Source organism: Neofelis nebulosa, chromosome 3 (assembly GCF_028018385.1).
Source record: "Neofelis nebulosa isolate mNeoNeb1 chromosome 3, mNeoNeb1.pri, whole genome shotgun sequence".
Lineage (NCBI taxonomy): Eukaryota > Metazoa > Chordata > Mammalia > Carnivora > Felidae > Neofelis > Neofelis nebulosa.
This window is the reverse complement of record NC_080784.1, coordinates 47,757,556-47,776,931: the sequence shown is the minus strand read 5'-3', so window position 1 is coordinate 47,776,931 and position 19,376 is coordinate 47,757,556. Positions and strand designations below refer to the sequence as shown.

General features: G+C 41.7%; 1 protein-coding gene across 11 annotated transcripts in view; it reads left to right on the top strand.

The window, feature by feature from the left end:
• The window catches only part of UNC5D (unc-5 netrin receptor D), a 574,077-nt gene that overhangs the window by 520,034 nt on the left and 34,667 nt on the right, over positions 1-19,376 (top strand). For all 11 annotated transcript variants that reach the window (XM_058720717.1, XM_058720720.1, XM_058720721.1 and 8 more), the window contains 2 exons: positions 7,400-7,549; positions 13,961-14,125. In XM_058720717.1, coding sequence (XP_058576700.1) covers positions 7,400-7,549; positions 13,961-14,125 — 315 coding nt within the window. The remainder of the gene's footprint in view (positions 1-7,399; positions 7,550-13,960; positions 14,126-19,376) is intronic.

The following is a 19,376-nucleotide window of genomic DNA, read 5'->3' as shown; positions in this document are numbered from 1 at the left end:
CACCTGGGTGGCTTAGTCAGTTAACGTCTGACTTCAGCCCAGGTCATGATCTTGCATTTTGTGAGTTCAAGCCCTACATCAGGCTCTGTGCTGACAGCTCAGAGCCTGGAGCCTGCTTCTGATTCTGTGTCTCCCTTTCTCTCTGCCCCTCCCCTGCTTGTACGCTCTCACTTGCTCGCTCGCTCTCTCAAAAATAAACATTAAAAAAATTTGTTTTAAAAAGGCACACTTAATATATGGCTGCATAAAAGGGCCTTTTATCAGAGGGGTGCCATTTTTTAGAGGAAAGAACTTCAGTGTAAGTAGTTAAATCTCATCATATGATAGCTATTTGATAATCTTCATCTTCTCTTGCCACCCCTAATAAGAACATTTTTCGAAAATAAAATACTTAACAGATGTTTGGCAATCAAAAACAAAGAGTGAGGGGCTCCTGGGTGGCTCCGTTGGTTAAGTATCCGACACTTGGTTTCAGCTCAGGTCACGATCTCCCAGTTCATCAGTTCGAGCTTCGCACTGGGGTCTGTGCTGATAGCTTGGAACCTGCTCAGGATTCTCTCTTTCCTTCTCTCTCTGCTCCTCCCTTTCTCTTTCTCTCTCTCTCTCTCTCTCTCTCAAAATAAATAAATACATAAAGAAACATTAACAATTAAAAAGAAAAAAAAGAATATGGGGCACCTGGATGGCTCAGTCAGTTAAGCATCCAACTCTTGATTTCGCCTCAGTTCATGATCTCATGGTTCGTGAGATTGAGCCCCATGTCAGGCTCAGAGCTGGGAGTGGAGCCTGCTTGAGATTCTCCCTCTTTCTGCCCCTCCCCTGCTCACACCCTCTCCATCAAAACACAAAACAAAACAAAGAATGAACTGAGACCCTTGCTACCACTGAATAGTTGTAAAATGCATCATGACCCAAGTTTGATGTTTAGTAATTCAGCTGGATTTTGAAGGCTGAGTAAACTAAAGGGAACATGGGGTGCCTTGGAGCATTTCCAGCCCCCAGGCTCATAGGGGTAACCTACTGCCAACCAGTGTGCCCGTGAGGACCCATTCATCACATTGGCCTTGGAAGTCAGCCCTCATAACCAGTTTGGTCTCGCTTTGAATAATGCTCATGTATATTATATACCAGTGAGTTAGACATTTGCCTAAAGAAAAAAACTAAGTGACTTTCAGATCATCTATTTTCATTCCTGGTGACTGCTACCAGATTCTACAACAGCTCAACTGTTCACAGATGACTGTGAACTTCAGTGGAAGTCACGAAAATGAGGCCCTAAACACAGCTTTTCAAACCACTATCCTTTCCTATGGGTAATATACAACTTCTTCATCAGTGCTGGGGAAAATGGCGTTCTGCGTCTAAATTGAATCCAAATATCTTTATGTCATCACTTAGGGATACGTTTTAAAGCACGTTAATTTTGCTTTAGAGAGATGTTTTCCAGTAGAAATTCTTTTGACCCCATTTGTCATCATCTATTTACCTCCAGTGATTCTCTTTCCTATTATGTCAAATAAAGCTGATTTTAAAGTTGGCTTTGGTTGTACTTGTTATTGACAGGATGTATGTGACAGCTGTCATGAGCAGCAAAGGCCATGCTTCCCCCTGGGGTTGTGAGAGAGTGTCAGCCTTGGTTGAATAACTCTTCTGGCCCACAGAAAGATTAAAACGTAACTTGTAGCTTTTTAGAACACAGTCATTTACTCTGCAGCCTTAGCGTCTGGGTTTTCTGTTTCGGAAAGCATCTGGCTTTCTGGATTCTTCCCTTACCAGGTAAACATGTTCGAGACCTTCTACACAGGTTCATTTAAAGCACCTTAATATCCCAGGTCATCTGTGTCACATTTTTCATGGCATCATCTGTGGCATTTAATTGGAGGAGAAAATTCTATAGTTACTAACCCATTAAAACCATTCCATTTTAGGAAAGCCTTAGCAACAGTTTACTTTTTGAACCTCTAGCAGACTTCACACATTGATATTAGTTCCCCCAACTTATGTGGTGAGAGCTGAATATACTAGATACAGTGATGATTCATGGTCTGTAACTCTGATGGAACCCTGACTTCTTAATCAAAAGTAACGTCATTTTTCCAGAAGCAATTCTGCCGCAATTGCCTATTCTGGAATTAGCCTCTGTTATCACTGTGATAAAAATGTTTTGTTGTGATTTGGAAATAGATACAAGCTTGGTCGCGATCGTTGCTATATTTATTTCAGTGCATCTTCCGTAGCTCAAAGAAAGAACACCTATGGGCCCAACTAGGACTGTCCTCCTCACCAAGAAAGAAGCCTGGTTGAAGATCATGGGGACATCTTTCATTCATAGCTCAATGGGAAGTTACGTCCAATAAAATACTGAAAATTTCCCCCCTCACTGGAACCCTTGGAAGGAAGACAGTTTCCAGACCCAAGTCTTCTGTCCTCTTAGAACAAAGCAAGGGTCTGGCAACATTATGGTCCCACCAAACAGTATTCCTTCAGAAGATTTTAGTACTCAGACATGTCCCTTTCCAGACATGCCCTTGTCCCCTATACCTCCTGCAGGCCTGCTACGCTGGCTTCTCCTTTGCTCCTGGGCTATATCATCTGAACAATAGTACCAGTTTCTCTGAATGTGAAAAACAAAATACCTCATACAACTCAGTGAGACATAATTTAGTTTCAGGTTTTTGAAGATCTGTTTTGATAAATACATTTACAGCTATCTCTAGGAAATTAAATCGGCTCAGATATGTTTCTGTTGTGTTGTGTTTTGTTTTGTTTTAATAAAAATCTGCCCTAAGGTGAGAGGAGAGTAAGAGAACAAGCAATGACTTCTGTCCTTCCTGCCCCAATGTTTCTGTGATGATTAGAGCTGCCATTTTATATGTGTGTGTTTGACATCGCCCCCTTTCAAACCAAGGGTTGAGGAATGATGGCATATTTACGAAGCAGCAACATTTTACGACCTAGGTTTTTGTTATCGTGTTTTATCTCTTTCCCTCTCCCTCACCACACGCGTATGCACACACAGCTCAAACAAACCTTGACACAGGGAAAGCAAGGAATTAAGCACTTGCCCCATCTTAGACAGAAAAAAGGAAAAACGACTCGTTTTCTTCTCCACTGCTCCCAGCTCTCCTATTCAGTACCTCTCGGTACTCATTACTTACTTGGCATTAATGTGGATTTAGAATCTAATTTCAAAGGATTTCCTCCAGATGTAGTTCTTGTGTTTATCAATAATGCAACCTTGGGAAATATTGTTCATGTAAAGCATTTAAAGGAAAACACCACAGCGACACAATTTCTGTGTGTGTGTGTTTGTGTGCACATGCTTAAGTTCAAACAGTTTTGTCTCATAAATATGTAAATTCAGCCTGCCTGTTTTAGTATCCCTGAAGCACACCTGAATATTGCTGCCTGTCTCATTAAATCAACATAAAGAGCTCACTGAGGCACAAAGCCCAGGTTTCTCCTGGCCACAACTCCGGGAACTGGATAACTAACAGCCCCCAGTGTGAAATGAGGAGGCAGACAGACTAGAACCAGCACCAACCCTCGCCTTTGGGTACACTTTATAGACAAGAAACTGGCCAGAACCTATTTTCGAGTTTAATTAATGCAGATATCAATTTAACAATAGAACCAGAGATTTACCATAAGGTCCTTGCCATATAGGAAGCAGAGAGAAAAAAATCAAATGAGGATCACGCCTCACACTCAGGGTAATATATCCACTGAATGAATGACTCACAACCCGCTCAGCAGAACTGTTTGTATCACTGATTCTCTAACTTATCTGGGCATCAGAATCATCTTTAAAAATACAGAGGTCAAGGCCCAGCCCCAAGGGGACTGCAATAGGTTGTGGGCAAAACTGGGAACTCTGTGCTAAGTATAATTTATTATATTTGGGGAGTGTTTTAAAACGTTTACTCAGGAGTTTATTTCTTTAACTCTGAAGCCAGTTGTGCCTTGAAAAATAGATAAATATGATGATTAGTTCATTATTGGGCTTCTTCATCTTAATAACTGCTTGTTTTGTTACAGAAGAACTATAATTGCTTATTATTCTCTGCAAAATCGTGAGACCCCATTAGTTGTAGGTAGTTGGTTCAATGGGTGGAGAGGAAAGCAAGCTAAAAACAGCAAAAATAAATTATGGTTGTATTTAAATTAGGGGCCCTAAAGCAGAAATTTTTAAAAGGTACCATTTTCCTCTGTGATAATTATAAGTAGACATCTATTAAATTTCTAATGTTCTCCATTCTGCATTTCAAGGAATGCTTAGACAGTATGTGTAACAGTAGTGCAAATACAGACGAATTTATGTTATCTTTATATATATCTTGCACCATTGAAAAATTATCTATGGGGGCCCCTGGGTGGCTCAGTCAGTTAAGCGGCTGACTTCAGCTCAGGTCATGATCTCACCATTGGTGAGTTCGAGCCCCATGTTAGGCTGTGTGTTGACAGCTCAGAGCCTGGAGCCTGCTTCCGATTCTGTGTCTCCCTCTCTCTCTGTCCCTTCCCTGCTCATGCTGTCTCCCCCTCAAAAATAAACAAACTCTCTCAAAAATAAATAAACATTAGAAAAATTATTTATGGGATAGAGTTCATAATAGTCTGACCTTCACATGACTCTAAAAAAAAAAAATTGAGCATAGCATAGAAAAAGGCAGGGAAATGTAGAAGAAATACTGGACCATAGTCAGGTTGCCCTGTTTTAGTCTTAGCTCTGTCACTAACCCTATAGCTTTAGGAAGATGGCTGTCTTTGGGACTGGGAGTGGGCTCCATATTTTCATCTGTACATAAGGTACATGGTGATTTAAAACCGAAGTCCTCTTCTACTGTGATGAGGCTGTGTAGTTTCCAAATGTGAAAACAGCCTAGCTCTCCACTAAGGAATGTGTGAACTTGCACAAGGCCCTTCATCTTCTGACCTCAGTTTACTTCTCTGTACATGCAGGCAAGTTAGATTTTTAAAGGAAAGGGGTATTAGAGATCCTAGTCAAATATACTTTGAGGAGTCCACACTGTTGTTATTCTGTGGCTTTAATGTGGTTTTAATAAGCACACTTCTTATTCGTGATTGTTTCTAACCTCACACCAGAATTTGCAGAAAAGAGGTTAACATACGGTCACATGCTGACTATTTTGCTTGGCCATGAATAAGCCCAGCTAAGGAGTAGAAGCCTAAAGAAAATAAGTAACTTGCCCAAGATCACATGGAAAATTGATTGGAATCGTGTGCCTCCACGTTCAGTTTATAAGATTCATACTCCTCCCAGTGTATGTAGTCTCAGAAGATTCTTATGCTCCTTAAAATCTAAATATCAATGATCTACAATAAACTACAAAGCCCTTAGCACAGCAAGCGAGAATTCATGATTTGGTCACTGCCCTACATTTGCATCATCTTCAGCCACTCGCTGTCTACCCTGATCTATCCCATCTCTGTCTCATCTCCGTCCTTTTGGGCCTATCCTGCTCACTGCCCGGAGTGCACACCCCCTTCCTTTTTCTATAGCTTGCTCTGATTTACTTCCAGGCTCAGCTTGAATATCACTTCTTCTGTTGATTTCCCAGTTCCTTTCCTGGCCTCTCCTCCCATTTGACAAGGCTATACCCTCTGCCTTCCCTTAACCTCCAAGGCATCCCTGTATTTGTAAGAGTCAGATACTATATCATAATCCGATGCCTGCTATTCTGTCACTAGACTGTGAGCTGCCTGGTGGCAGACACAGTTTTCTTTCTATAAACTTAGAGCCCCCATCAAACATAGCTCTCCAGTGGACACTCATTAAATCTCAACAAGGAACCGGTGACCAGCATCTGTAAAAGGCCTCAAGTCAGCATTAGGAATGGATTCCCTCTCCTCCCCACCCTACCATGTTCCATCCACTTTTTATGACCCCCAACAGATGCCGGCCACCATGTTGTCCCACCCAACTCCTAGACCCACAATGTTAGGAATTACCCAGCACTGCGCTGTTCAGCACAGTAACAACTAACCACATGTGGATACTTAAATTTAACTTGATGTAAAGGACAAATTCAGGTCTCTACTCGCGGTAGCCATATTTCAAGTGCTTAATAGCCACGTGGCCAGTGGCCACCACATTGAGCAGCACACACACAGAACACTGCCAACATCACGGACAGTTCAGTGCTGGCTTAAGAGCCCCCAAGAAACACCCCTCTCACTAAAATGAAGAACTGGAGACAATGACCTTGCAATTGAATCGTTTAGTCCTGAGAAAAAGATACTAGCAACCAATTAAGAGTTGCATATATGTGATGGATAAAAGCTGGACAGCTGCATCTTAGTAAGAAAGGCTTTTATTATGTTATTCTGTACATAGGCAAGAGTCGGACAAGATAACCTCTGTAGCTGCTTTTACTCACTGATAATTGAAATGTAAGTTTTATTGTATTTATAAGCCTATTTGCCTGACTTCTCACAATCTCTTTTTAGAATCTGGGAAGATTATAGGACAGAATTAAAGGATCTCAGTTTTCTTATTTATGGTAATGCTGCAAGGGAATTATAAGTCAATTAATGGTGATTTTAAGAAATAGATTTAGGGAGATCTCTCTTATCTCCAGGAACACTAACAGCCTCACCCCAGTTGGGAGTTTAACCTTTTACAGAATTGATGTCTGTTATTTTATTTGGCTTGTCATCTCTCTAGTGATGATTCTAAGCACCACAGATTCAGGATGAATTAAATGGTTTGCTCAATGGAATGGAGGTGAATTGCGTTTGTGTTAAATGTAATTATAAAGATTTCTCAGCAAAAGATAATAGGAGTGTTTATCTTCAGGAACCGGGTTTCTTTTTTCTGAGCTAAACCGAACTTGGTAAACAACTTACTTTCTCTTGGCCTTTTGGCCCAACTTTTATTAACATTATTATAAATACAAATGATACACACACCCTGTAACATTTGTTCTGAAGAATAAGCGTTACATAATGCCTGTGTTCGTGACCACCACATGACAGGGCAGAGGGGGCACTGCTCCTACTGTCGGTGTGAAATGTGAACCCATCCCTTGATTATGGTCCTGGCAAATGAAATTCACACAGCCCTAGAAACCCCACAGTATAACTGTTTGCTAGCGGTAGGGGAGGTCTTTGAGTTTTAAAGAAAGGTATGGCATGTTTAGAAGCCTAAGCAATGCAAATAATGGAAAGCAACCATTTCTTCCTGCCCAGATCCTTCGTAGCAGCTTTTCATCCTTAGTCCTGACCTTGCAAGGCTAGAGGGGTATACAAGAAGTGTGTGTCTTTCATGCTGTCTATTTCTGGGAGACACCTGGGAGTGAGCATGCCTACCTATGGAAAGAAATGTGGCAGAAATTGGTTACTTCACTGTTGTGCCTCTTTTCTCTTCTCTGCCCTATAGGAAGTGGTTTCAGATGAAAGGCATCAAGGTGGACAGCTTCTGGAAGAACCAAAGTTGCTACATTTCAAAGGGAATACCTTTAGTCTTCAGATCTCTGTCCTTGACATCCCCCCGTTCCTCTGGAGGATTAAACCCTTCACTGCATGCCAGGTACTGGCCAGATGGGCTGCTAACAGAAATGGCTCTGCTTTAACCCACAAGCATGTCACAAACCCTGGCGAGGGTACTCCTAACTAACCTCCTCCTTTAAAAGTATGGGTTTAACCTCAAAACTGTCACAGAAATGCAGCAGTTTGGACTACACACAGGGAATTAATCATATTGTCATAAGTTCACGGGTTTCTAACGGGGGACGGGGGAGGTACATGATGCCACGTAATGGAAATTTTCTCCCACTTAAGGGAGGTTGGTTTATGAAAACCAGTTCATTACGAGACATTGTTTTCATCCTGGTCAGCAGTGAACGATCTGGAGGTCGATGCTTTTAAGGGTGACAGTTTTGAGATGTAGGGAGCTGGGCTGGCCAGGTAGGAACAAGAGATTTTGTCCTGAATATGTGAAGTCCTTGCTGTCATGTATGTTGGGCAAGGTGGGAAGAAGAAATTATGAACTGAGAGGCTAAGAAAGAATGCCTCTTAGAATCCCTTTACAAACATATAAAGATATTTCTATATTATTGTTCACATATCTCCATATCAGAGAATTTTTAAATGTTGCAAAATGGCTTAGAGTCTTCTCAGATGACTTTTAGGGAATTTGAGTAATTGCTTAGCATAGAAAGATCTCTTATCCATGTGGGACCCTGCCACCGATTTCTCTAGAAATTCCTAGTGATGGGTACCATCAGCAGCAGCAGCTGGCTGGTCCACAAGAGTTGCTTAAGCCAAAGTCATCTGTGCTTCAGGTGACAGGACATGTCCTTAGCTTTGGAAAAGCTTCTGGTGGGCTCATATTGATCTGGAATCACAGGAGGCTTTCACACATCTTTGTTGTGTCTGTCAACATAGCCTGCAGAGCCCTGGAGGGTTTTAACCTTTCCATCCATGCAGCATTAAAAGAAAGAAAGAAAGAAAGAAAGAAAGAAAGAAAGAAAGAAAGAAAGAAAGAAAGAAAGAAAGAAAGAAAGAAAGAAAGAAAGAAAGAAAGAAAGAAAGAAAGAAAGAAAGAAAGAAAGGAGGGAGGGAGGGAGGGAGGGAGGGAGGGAGGGAGGGAGGGAGGGAGGAAGGAAGGAAGGAAGGAAGGAAGGAAGGAAGGAAGGAAGGAAGGAAGGAAGGAAGGAAGAAAGAAAGGAGAAACTTGCACCAGGTAAACCAGCTTGTCAGAATGGGAACGAGGCCAATCACGGAGAGAAAAACCTTGGCTGAGCCACAAGCGTTAGAAAAGAGTTGAACCACCAACGCTCTCGCCTTCGAAAATTCACCGTTTTTAAATTGGACAAGGTTGTATTTTCCTGTTTACTTTACAGGCTTCTCATTACCTGAGGGATTGCCCCTCTGTGTACTCTTTCAGGACATTCAGGGCAATTAGAGCATCTCTCGTGGCTCCAAACAACTTTTTTTGGGCACGTTCCCTACGGCAATAGGTTTTCTGTGAATAAATGTATTGTTTATGATGTTCTGAGACCTAGGTGTTTCTGTATCTGGGAAAGCAGTATTCAAAGTTTCCAGTCCAAATTGAACTTTAGGGCACTGTTACAAATCCTGATAGTCCTGTAAACTCCTCTGTACTAATCTTTGTAGGCTTAAAGGCAGCATTCCACTGGATCTAATGCAAGTGGCTCAGTCCAAAGTAACTATCAAGTTTAATGTTTAGAGATAAAAAAATCAGATGAAAGAACCATCATCTTGCATGAGCACTTAAACAATAATTCCAACACCAGGGATGCCACGGGGAGCCCAGGGCAGGAAAGGCATGGGGGTGCTAAGAGCCTGTGGACCTCAGAGGATACAACAGGGCCAGCCAAAGCCAAAGGGCATTGGCTCACAAGGAAACCCAACACGCTTTATTGCCAGGATGGGTTGGATTGCCCGGACGTTGGGAACTCGGATAAATATTTGCCTTCTGTAATTGACCATAATTTGCAAGAGTCTTGGAAGGCTGAGAAATAATTTAATTTTCTCTGCACCAGGAGGTTTGCCACTGAGTTTTCATTTCCACTCCATTTTACTTACCCACAAATGGCTTTCTGCTCCATTCCTTTTTTTTCTCCCCCCTCACCACCTCAGCCTCCAGTTTTCTTGCCCCTGCCATCATCACTGAAATCCCCTTGCTTATGTGAATACATATTGTGCTGGTCTTAATGGCCATGCTGTGTTTGCTCCAGGCATCAGATGTCAGCACTTTGGGGAGGGTGTGTGTTCATCCTGCTTGAACATCATGTAGAACATGATGTGTACTGACAAACTTGGCATGGATGATAGAGAATGGCTTTTCATTAGGGCTTAGTGGATGGGAACTAACCAAGAGCTATTACGGAGGCAGAAAATCTCACTCTTCCTGACATCACTTATAGGTCTCTCCTTCAACTGGTAAATCTCCCTGTCATCTTCTGCCATCTTCCAACTCAGCACGCAGAAGACCACTGGGCTTCCTCTCCCCCTTTCTCTAACTTCAAGCCAGGAATCTGAGAAGCGACATATTCCAATTGGTACCCAACGCCTACTCTCATAAGAAACCTTACTTTCTTCTTCTCAGAAAGGTAGAGTTTACCAAGAATTTCCAGGCCTGGGAGATATGCACTGCCTAGAATATTTGCCCTATCGGACATCAATCAACTGCATGAGAAATGTTTTTAGAACAGTGTGAATTGAGGTTGGATCCAGAGCTGTGTGAGGAGACCCTGTGTATAGGCAGACCAACTAGCTTTGAAATCTTGTTGTGTTAGATTCTGGAGGATTACAGTTAACGAAATACTGTACTACAACCCTTATTGCCCATGGGGCCAGCTGTGCTGGGTGGGCTCCAGGAAGGCTACATGAGTTCTTAGGAGAGCTGGTTACAGCAGCACCCGTTGACTTTGATCCAAAGGAAAGAGTCTAGTCTTCCCCCTGCAAAAATACCAGTATCCCTTCTCTTCTTCTCAGGTTTTTAAGACTTGACCCCAGTGAGAGATATGCTATTGTCCCCTCCACAGATTTAGCAGACCTTGTCTAGGAGGTCAATAACTCTGCTCTCAATCGGTTAGCAGGACCTAGGTGCTACTTAATCACACATTCCGCTATTTCTTGCTGACTGTAGGGTACAGAAGCTGCAATAAACAGTATACAATATTATTTTTTTTAATCCTACAAAACACAAAGTCAGGCTTTCACCTCCCTAGGATAAAAGCAGCTGTCTCTTCAGCATGCTTTGTGTCTTGGGCAACCCAGTGTCTGTCTCCTGCTAGGATGTGATTTACATTCTCTCCATCTGCTAGGAACCTAATTATAATGGGAATCAAAATGAAAACATTTCCGGAATTCTTTAAACACCCATAACTTTGCTACACTTGGTCCTCCCATATTACTTGCGACAGCATTCCTCTTAGCTCAGTGAGCATCTTGATAGTTTTTTTTTAATAAATAAATAAAAGCAAAGATGATTGCCCTGAAAACACACTAATTTCAGTACTTCTAATTCCATTACCTTGAAACGTTCTGTCGAGCACTATCGGCAGTGGCTACTCGAGCCAACAATTAAAAATATATATATTATTTTTGATACAGTCTTAAAATCAGGTTTTTAAAATGTTTTCACTGTGTGCAGTGGAACGTAAAGAGAAAAGAGAGGATTTTGTGTGTGTGCTGATTCTCATGTCTCTCTGCGAGGAAAGATGATCTCTACAAGTGGGCATTATTGTATTACCTTTCTTGCAATGTTTACTGGAGAAAATATAAGAAAGGTAGCAAATGATACCAGAGAGGACACTTTTCAGTAATAAATGGTCAGTGCCGTTGTTGTTGTTTAGGAAGGTAAGCATTATCAAGTGTTCAAATCCACTGCAGAAAATGCAGGGGTTGGGGGGAGGCAGTTTAAGAGCAGGACCTTGAATTCAGCTCTGTCTGGCCCTGAAGCCCAACAACTTTTACTATGCTGTAACTACTCAAATTTCAGTTAAAAAACCAAAAACCTTCTTAGTGTTCTTAATTAGGCAAAAGCACCTATTAACCATAGAGCCCCGCGTTATATTACTTTCATGAAAGGGGACGGTGCAAAGTAACTCTATAAAAAGTGTACTGGCTTGAAGCAGAGTCCATCTGAGGGCTATTAAAATGAAATGGGACTGTAGATAATGGACGCCCTTGAGACTGTTTAATATGGCGGGCATCAGGGGGCCATACAGGGCCCCCATGCAAAGGATTTTTGTAATGAAAACAGAATTCCCAGGCGATCTGGTAATGCTAGTGTCCCCCACTCGTGATTAGAGGTAAAAAAGATACTGCAATGCTATTTCCTGAAGAACGCCAATCCGCTGCTTCCTGTTTCCCTCTACGGTCAAGCCCTAACCCCCTCATTAGCTCAGTATGGTAGAGACTGAAGGCAGGAGACTGGGGAGTGGGTCACTACAGTTAGCTCTAATGAGGAGAGATGAGGATCCTTAATGGGGATAGGAAAATTGGAGAAGGACAACGACAGTGAACGGTGATAGTCAGTTTTGAAGATAGTAAAGGCCAAATAAAATGATTTGTAGTGACGAAGAGTATAATGTCGGTGATGGATAATAATGAGATAAATTCCAGACACGTAGCTCTTGCGAGTTCTCCACAGAGAGGTGGCAGTGGGCATCTGTGAGCACACAGGACCTTAAAAGTTCAGGAAGCAGACACAGAAGTGTGGGAGGCTGAGATACGAAGTAAGGATTGCCCACAGTTTACAAAATGGAAGAAGCCTTAGGAGGAGAAGCATGAAAAGAGTTGGGTTGGACAAGAAGAAGAAATGGTAGAACTTGTAAACACATATCATTATTTCTTTTATCTGGTGTGGGATTTGGTGCAGGTGAAAAGTCACTTTCACATGTTGTTGGGAAAATGACTTCCTCCAAAGATTGCCGGGGGGCCTCCCCAACTGGACCTTCTCTCAGTCCTTGTCTCTGCTTCTTGAGACAAAACCCCACTGCCTCTCCCTTGGCTCAGGATGAAGAACAAAGGAAACAAAGCCACAAAGCCCTTATGCTTCTTGCCGGGATGTGTGGTAGGGGTTAGTGCGCGACTTTCTTCTCTCAGACTGCCCCAAGCGAGCGCTCTGCTCTTCGAGTGGGCAAAAATCAAAGCCCGCCCCTCCTTGCTGGTTCCCCCAGGGAGCATCCCAAATCCAGATCCGTGAGACTTCCAGCAGAGAAAATTAGGAACCAGTGTGCACATCAGAGCTCACAAAAAACGAGGTGACTCCCAGTTCCTCAAAGTGAGCAAATTGAATTTTAATCATGGCCCCTGGTTTTATAATCCGTGATGGCTTCATCACCAGTCACACTAAAGAGTATCAAACGTCCAAACTTGAGGCATCTTTTGCCACCCGTCAGTGTCAATATTGGAAGAAATTATATTAATAGCAGCAGGTAAAAAGCACATTCATGAGATGAGAAAAAGAAAAAAGATGGAGATGAACGTTATCAGAGGCTGGGCCCCTGTACTCATTGCCAAGAATCTCAGCTTGATTTGAGTAGGAGGGAGAGACCTTTTAGATGAAAGAATATCAATGACTGACCTCTGCTTCGCATTATTGTAAAGCCACGTGCCTGAGCAGCACTGGCTAGCACTGGCAAGTAAGGGGTCGGGGGGAAAGGGTGGTGTATGTAGATTTTATTATGTTCCCCCTCATTTAGTAAAAATTGCTTTTGCCACACTCAATTATCTGTAGGTCCCATGACAGTAGAGAATGAACCTCATTTCTTACCGTTTATCTTCTACAGCGTCTGGTCATTAGCGGGCACTATACACATAATTGTTGGCAGTTGAATTGTGTGAATGAGGAGTTGGCAAACAAGATTGCTGTGGGCAGCCCAGTGTGTTTGTGTCTCTCTCTGGGATGTGTGTCTGTGTGTATGTGATTGGCATTGGGTGAAATTCTTTTGCTGGTTACATTAGCAGTATTGTGGCCTGTTTATACAGTTGTATGAGTTTGTGGTGTTGGGGTAAGTTCTGATCGGTGTGTTCTTTAGAATAATGTTCATTAAGGTGAAAAGCTATCATCCTACTCCAGGCTTAGGGAGAAGGACGGACCACTGGAGTCTTCTAAAGAATGTTTTTTTTTCTTTTTTTTTTTTTTTAGTGGAAAAACATGAGGATTAATTTTTGATAGTATTCTCATTGTGTGTGTCACCAAATGAAATCTGAGTGCTTGCGCTGTGGTTTTGGAATTCAAATGTTATCAATTGGAATTGACATTAATTACTTTTTGTGCTGCTTGGCATATGCTGGAACATTATTTCTACAACAATTCCACCAAAGTCGCTTAGGCAATTATCTCTGCTGCAATCACTGTCATCATCCTCATAATTATCGCTCTTAAGTCTCTCCTATTCGCCAGCCATCTCTGCCGGGCTCTGCTCGCCACACGCCTCTTCTTCCCCCCCTTTCCCCGCAGGAGGTACCGTTCTCCCGCGTGTGGTGCAGTAACCAACAGCCCCTGCACTGTGCCTTCTCCCTGGAGCGCTACACACCCACCACCACCCAGCTGTCCTGCAAAATCTGCATCCGGCAGCTCAAAGGCCATGAACAGATCCTCCAAGTGCAGACATCGATCCTAGAGGTGAGTCCTCGGTCTGCAGGACCACTTGACTCCATTTCTAAAGGACAGTAAGATTAATGCGCCCGTTTCAATCGTGCTACACAGGTTGTAAAAGAGCTTCCAAATGCACTCGCTCTTAACCCTCATCACCGACCAGGGCAAATAAACTTTTTCTCAGGCTCAGGAGTGAGCTGAGCTCCCCGATGGGCAAAACAACTCAACGCGTCAGAGCTTCGGCTCTGTGGAGACCCTTTTGGGGAAAGAACTGGTACAGGGCTTTTTATACACAAAACCACAAACAATCTAATCATCCACTGCGGGCTTGGACCGAAGAGTTATCATTGGCTGATGGTACGTTATGGCAGATACATACCATGAAGAAGCACAAGGTCACCACTGGGTGGTTTTTCTGCTGGTTCTCTCTAGTCTTCCAGAAATCATATTCAGGGGATTGGTTCCCTACTGCCTTACAGTTTCTCACATCCTCCAGGTTCAGGGTTCTGCAGAGCCCCATTTCCATTAAATCTAGATTCATCGATGCTATAACATACAACAGAGTCGATAGAAGTTTCTTTCTACAAAGTAAGGCAATGGAACTGCAGAGAGGGAAAGGGTATTGTCCAAGGTCGTGTCACTATTGAAGGGCAGAGTTAGAATGGGAGTCAGGGGGGCATTCACTTGGGAGTTTTTGCACAAAGACACCTGATGTCTGCCATGGCTCTGATTTACCTAAATCACTGAATGGCTTTGTGGCTGTAGACTTGGGCTTCTAGAGTAGACACCGGCATTCCCTCCTGAATGGTTATTTGAGGGGAGAGGGAGAGAGTAGCTGAGAGGCAGAATGAAGAGAGACATGGAATGCTTTTCTGAGCAACTCTTAAGATAATCCCTGGCTAGTGGAGACGAGCACATTCTATTGTTCAGCAGTAGAATATGTACATATGTGTGTGTGTGTGTGTGTGTGTGTGTACAGACACACATATGTATAAATATATACATAATATATATTTATTCATTCGGGCTTGGCAAAAGGCGTGAATAGTTTTAAATACGTACAACTCAATTTCGTAGCCTTACAAAATCATCACTTCTCTCCATTCTCATTTTAATTCATTGTTTATGCAAGATGAGTCTTGCTAATTCCCCAAATAGGTTTTCTGAAGAGTGGATGGCTTTCCAAAGGATTGCACCTCAAAATTGATAGCTGTCTTAACTGACATGTTTGTACAGTATTTGCATTCATTATTGCCAATTAGCATTATGTGCTAAAGCAGTTTTGATAGGAAAGGTAGATCCAGAAAGGTAGGGTAGGATATTTTTAGAATCTCTTTCTTGAACAGTCATGGCATCTTGAACATAATACATTTCAAAGTAAAATGAAAAATTTTAGGAAAGTTTTAACATAAACACAAAAGGAAAGCCCAAGCAGATTTTCCTTCTCGTATTCAGAAGCAAGTGTGAAAAGACAGGACATGAAGATGCCTCTGATGCAAATTGCCCTAAACGTCTATTCACAGGTCAATGAAACAATTCCACGTTTAAGGGGCTTTTATTCTTTAAGGCCCTCACGATATTGCAGACCAACTTCTGCTATTACAGGAAATCTTTATGTAAAAGGAATGTGATAGGCTCCATACATCATGGTACCTCTGCTCCTTGCTTAAACAAATTTTTGGAGTGCAAAGTGCATGGAAGGAAAGTGAGCTAATAAACACAATCATGACCTTTACTCTCCATCTCCTTGTCTAATGCTTCGCAAGCTTACAATCACTTTGCAATGCCTTGAAAAAGATGACATCACAGTATCTCTTGATAATAAGAGGCCAGCCTCAGAAAAATACTTAGTCACCGTTGGGCTACCACGATCCATTGTGTATATGCCTTTTAGAAGCTTTATTACCCTTTTGGTCCTGGAAGGATCACATTATTAATCACTTCAAGTGTTACTGCTTGCATTTGGCCCAGCACATCCCCATCTCTTTGTAATAAACCATAGTTCTTAGGCAAATCTGTTCTTTTCTGTGTCAGAAGAAAATTAAGAACTTTTGAAAGCCTCTGTATTTCAGGTACCATTTCATGTGCTTTCACATATAACCACCCTAACTCTGTGTGGATTAAATACCATACTATCACAATTTGACATGATGTAACATTCTCAGAGAGGTCAACCTTCTTGTCCAAGATGATAAAATGAATAATGGGGAGCCAGAGTTCCCAACGGAGATACCGGCCTTCAAGGTCAAAGTCTGGATTTCCATACTAGACAGTATACTTCAGGATCTCAGTCAAGGAAGTCTAATTTAGCAGTCCTGAGTGTGGGCCTTGTCCATAACATAAGCCTTTGTTTTAGTGGCCTTAGGCACTAGTGACAAAAATGACACCATTAAAATTTTATCTCTAAGTATGCAAATAGGTGAAAATTGGGAGGTTCTTTCCTCAAGACTGTAGAAGGATGGCATGGGATGGAATAAGTGATCATTTGATAAGTCTTCAAGAACAGAATAGATTTCTCACATGGCAGTCCTCCTGCAAAGAAGGGTCTTGAGCAAACGATCACGCATGATCCTTCCAACCCTAGAATTGTTTCACTCTTGGCAGAAGCATACATCTGGTAATAGATCCAGTTGAATACAAAGCATCCCCTTCTCCCTAAAAATGTCTTGGATTTTTGTGACAGATGATCCCAGAAAAAAAGAAGATACATAAAGTGCTACAAAATCGGGATTACCTACGGTGGAGACAAGATACATTCTAGACATGACCCTCTATCGATCGGGGAGGTGGGAATAATAGATCAAGTGTGAAAGTGCATATTTTATAACCTCTAGGCCAAAGGTGCTTTTAATAAGCTAGTGATTAGGTGCTTTTAAGAAACTAGTAACTAGGGTTTTGTTGATTAAAAATAGCAATATTAACAATAATAAAGAAATAAATATTTTGAAGCTTTCAGTAGATACCTGAATTTTTTTTTTTTAATTATCTGCCCTTCATCCCCCAAAACAAATCCCTGCATGTTTAAGCACAGGGCCCTCAGCTCCTTCCTAAATTTAATGGATGTCCTAGTGTCTGTTTCATGGGTTTAACAATGGAGGTAATTTAACAGGAGAGGTAAAAGAGATACATATATACGTGTATCATTATCTGTAAAATATTTATTTTAAATATCTAAATCAGCGCAATGATTATCCTCTTTGAAGGCCTGTGGTTCTTAGTGTTCAGCCTCATATCCATCATATTCTTCCATGCCTCTCATATAAATGGCTTTCCACATGAATATAATCATTCATGCCATTCTCAGACTTAAAAATTATTTCAGTGATCAAGAAAATGTATTTTTTTTCTGTTCTTTAGAGTGCCCATTATTGGGTCAATCTGTAGAAGCAGGTTGATTTTCTTTAAATGTAACCTCACTGAATTACCTAACGATGATCACCAACTGATTAGTCTGTAAAAGCAACAGTATCACCGATCTAAAAATTGGGGACTGAAGCAAAATAATTTTACTAAACGTGAAGAGAAGGAAGGAATCGCTAAGTAATTTACTACATCCTTCCTTATTGATGTAATAATATTGAAGAATACCGTTTTGGGGAGAGAAAGAACTTATATGGGAACTTACAATTTTCCCTTCAAGCAATTCTCTTATCTTTCTTCCAAAAGTGGTGGAAGGTTGGGGGATGATTTTTCTGTTACAAAATAGACATAATACTTGGAATTTCTCGTTGATTTACAACTCCCCAGCTAGCCAAGTAGCAGCCGCTTATCTCAGATGTGCAGAGCATGGAAATCTGCTGTTCCTTTGCATATTTAATTTAAACAATCAGAAAATGTGATGTATCTACAGGATTCTTATTACGTGGCCCAGATGTCTTTGAGAACGCACCGTAAATGTTACATAAAGTGTCATCCTTGTGCATGGCAAATATTGAAATTTGGAAACTTTACGAGAGAAAGGGGGGCCCACTTATTAAAGTGTAGGAAAGAGAAAAAATCCTGAAGAGTCAGTCTTCTGTAACATTTTTTCACTTTGAAGTCATAACCACCTCTGTCCTGAAGACTATGTATCAGGGTGGCCTTTCCCCTGCCAACAGTAACGTCAGAGCTTGGTCAGCTTGATCAACTCAATGAGGCCATAAAAGCTCCCCAAAGCCCATTCTATTGCAGTCCTTTGTCATGGACACATACAGTGTTTTCAGTTTTCATTGGCAAGCCACATTTTCACAGGTTAACACTGTTTGGTGCCCTTTCCCAGTGACAGCTACCATGTTATCTTGCATAGAATCCCTTTTTTTTTCCTCTCTAGTTTCTACCATCGTTTTTAAGGACATCGGCCTGCCTTCAGTCAGGAAATTTAAGGAAACTATTTTTACTTGATTTACATTTTTAAAGGCTAAAAGAAATTTTACAAACCATGATTCAAAATGATGTTCCTCATAACCTCTTTTGTTCAGTAAGAAGCCTGAGTTGGTTCATTTTATAACCGTCCAACATATCAGAAAAGAATCACTCATTTTGCCTAAAATAATGAGTTACCCACTCAATTTCTTTTCAATCAGTGACTACTCATCCTTCAAGGCCAACCCAAATGTCTCCTCCAGGAAGCTGTCAGGAATGAGGTACACACTTTCTTGCCGGCTGTTGGACTGGGGTCACTCTCAGCTTCTAGGGGGTGCCCTCAGGTCCTAGCCCCATGTCCCACTCTATAAGCATTTCACAGCCTGGCTATTTGCTTTCCTCCAGGCCAGCAGAAGAGATGCCTCCAGATAATAGCTGCTGCTTCTCTCTTCTAAGGGCCACCTGATTAGGTCAAGCCCACCCAGAAAAAAATACCTCTTGTTCAGGACATAGTCAACTGATTAGAGACCTTAATTACATCTGTAGAATCCCTTGTGTCTTGTAACACATCATAATCACAGGCGTGATTCAGTTAGATACTTTTCAGGTTTTAAAATTCTGTTGGTTCATATAAATTTATCAGCAGATATTGCAATCTCCTGGATGTCTGCATGGTCTCATGTTGGATACGATTGCTGGTATGTATGGAAATAACCAATCCTCATCAGAGAGCTCTAAATCAGAAGCGGGTTGGGCAGACAGCAGGCAGAAGCTTTCCAGCCGGCACCAGTCCTCAGGCTAGTCTAGACCTCATCACTGACCATGTATTACCAAAGCAATGTCATGCTGAAACAAGACCAAAATATTTACTATGGAATCACACACTTCTCGACTCAGACGGGGCAACACAAACTTTGAGATGATCAATATACAATCA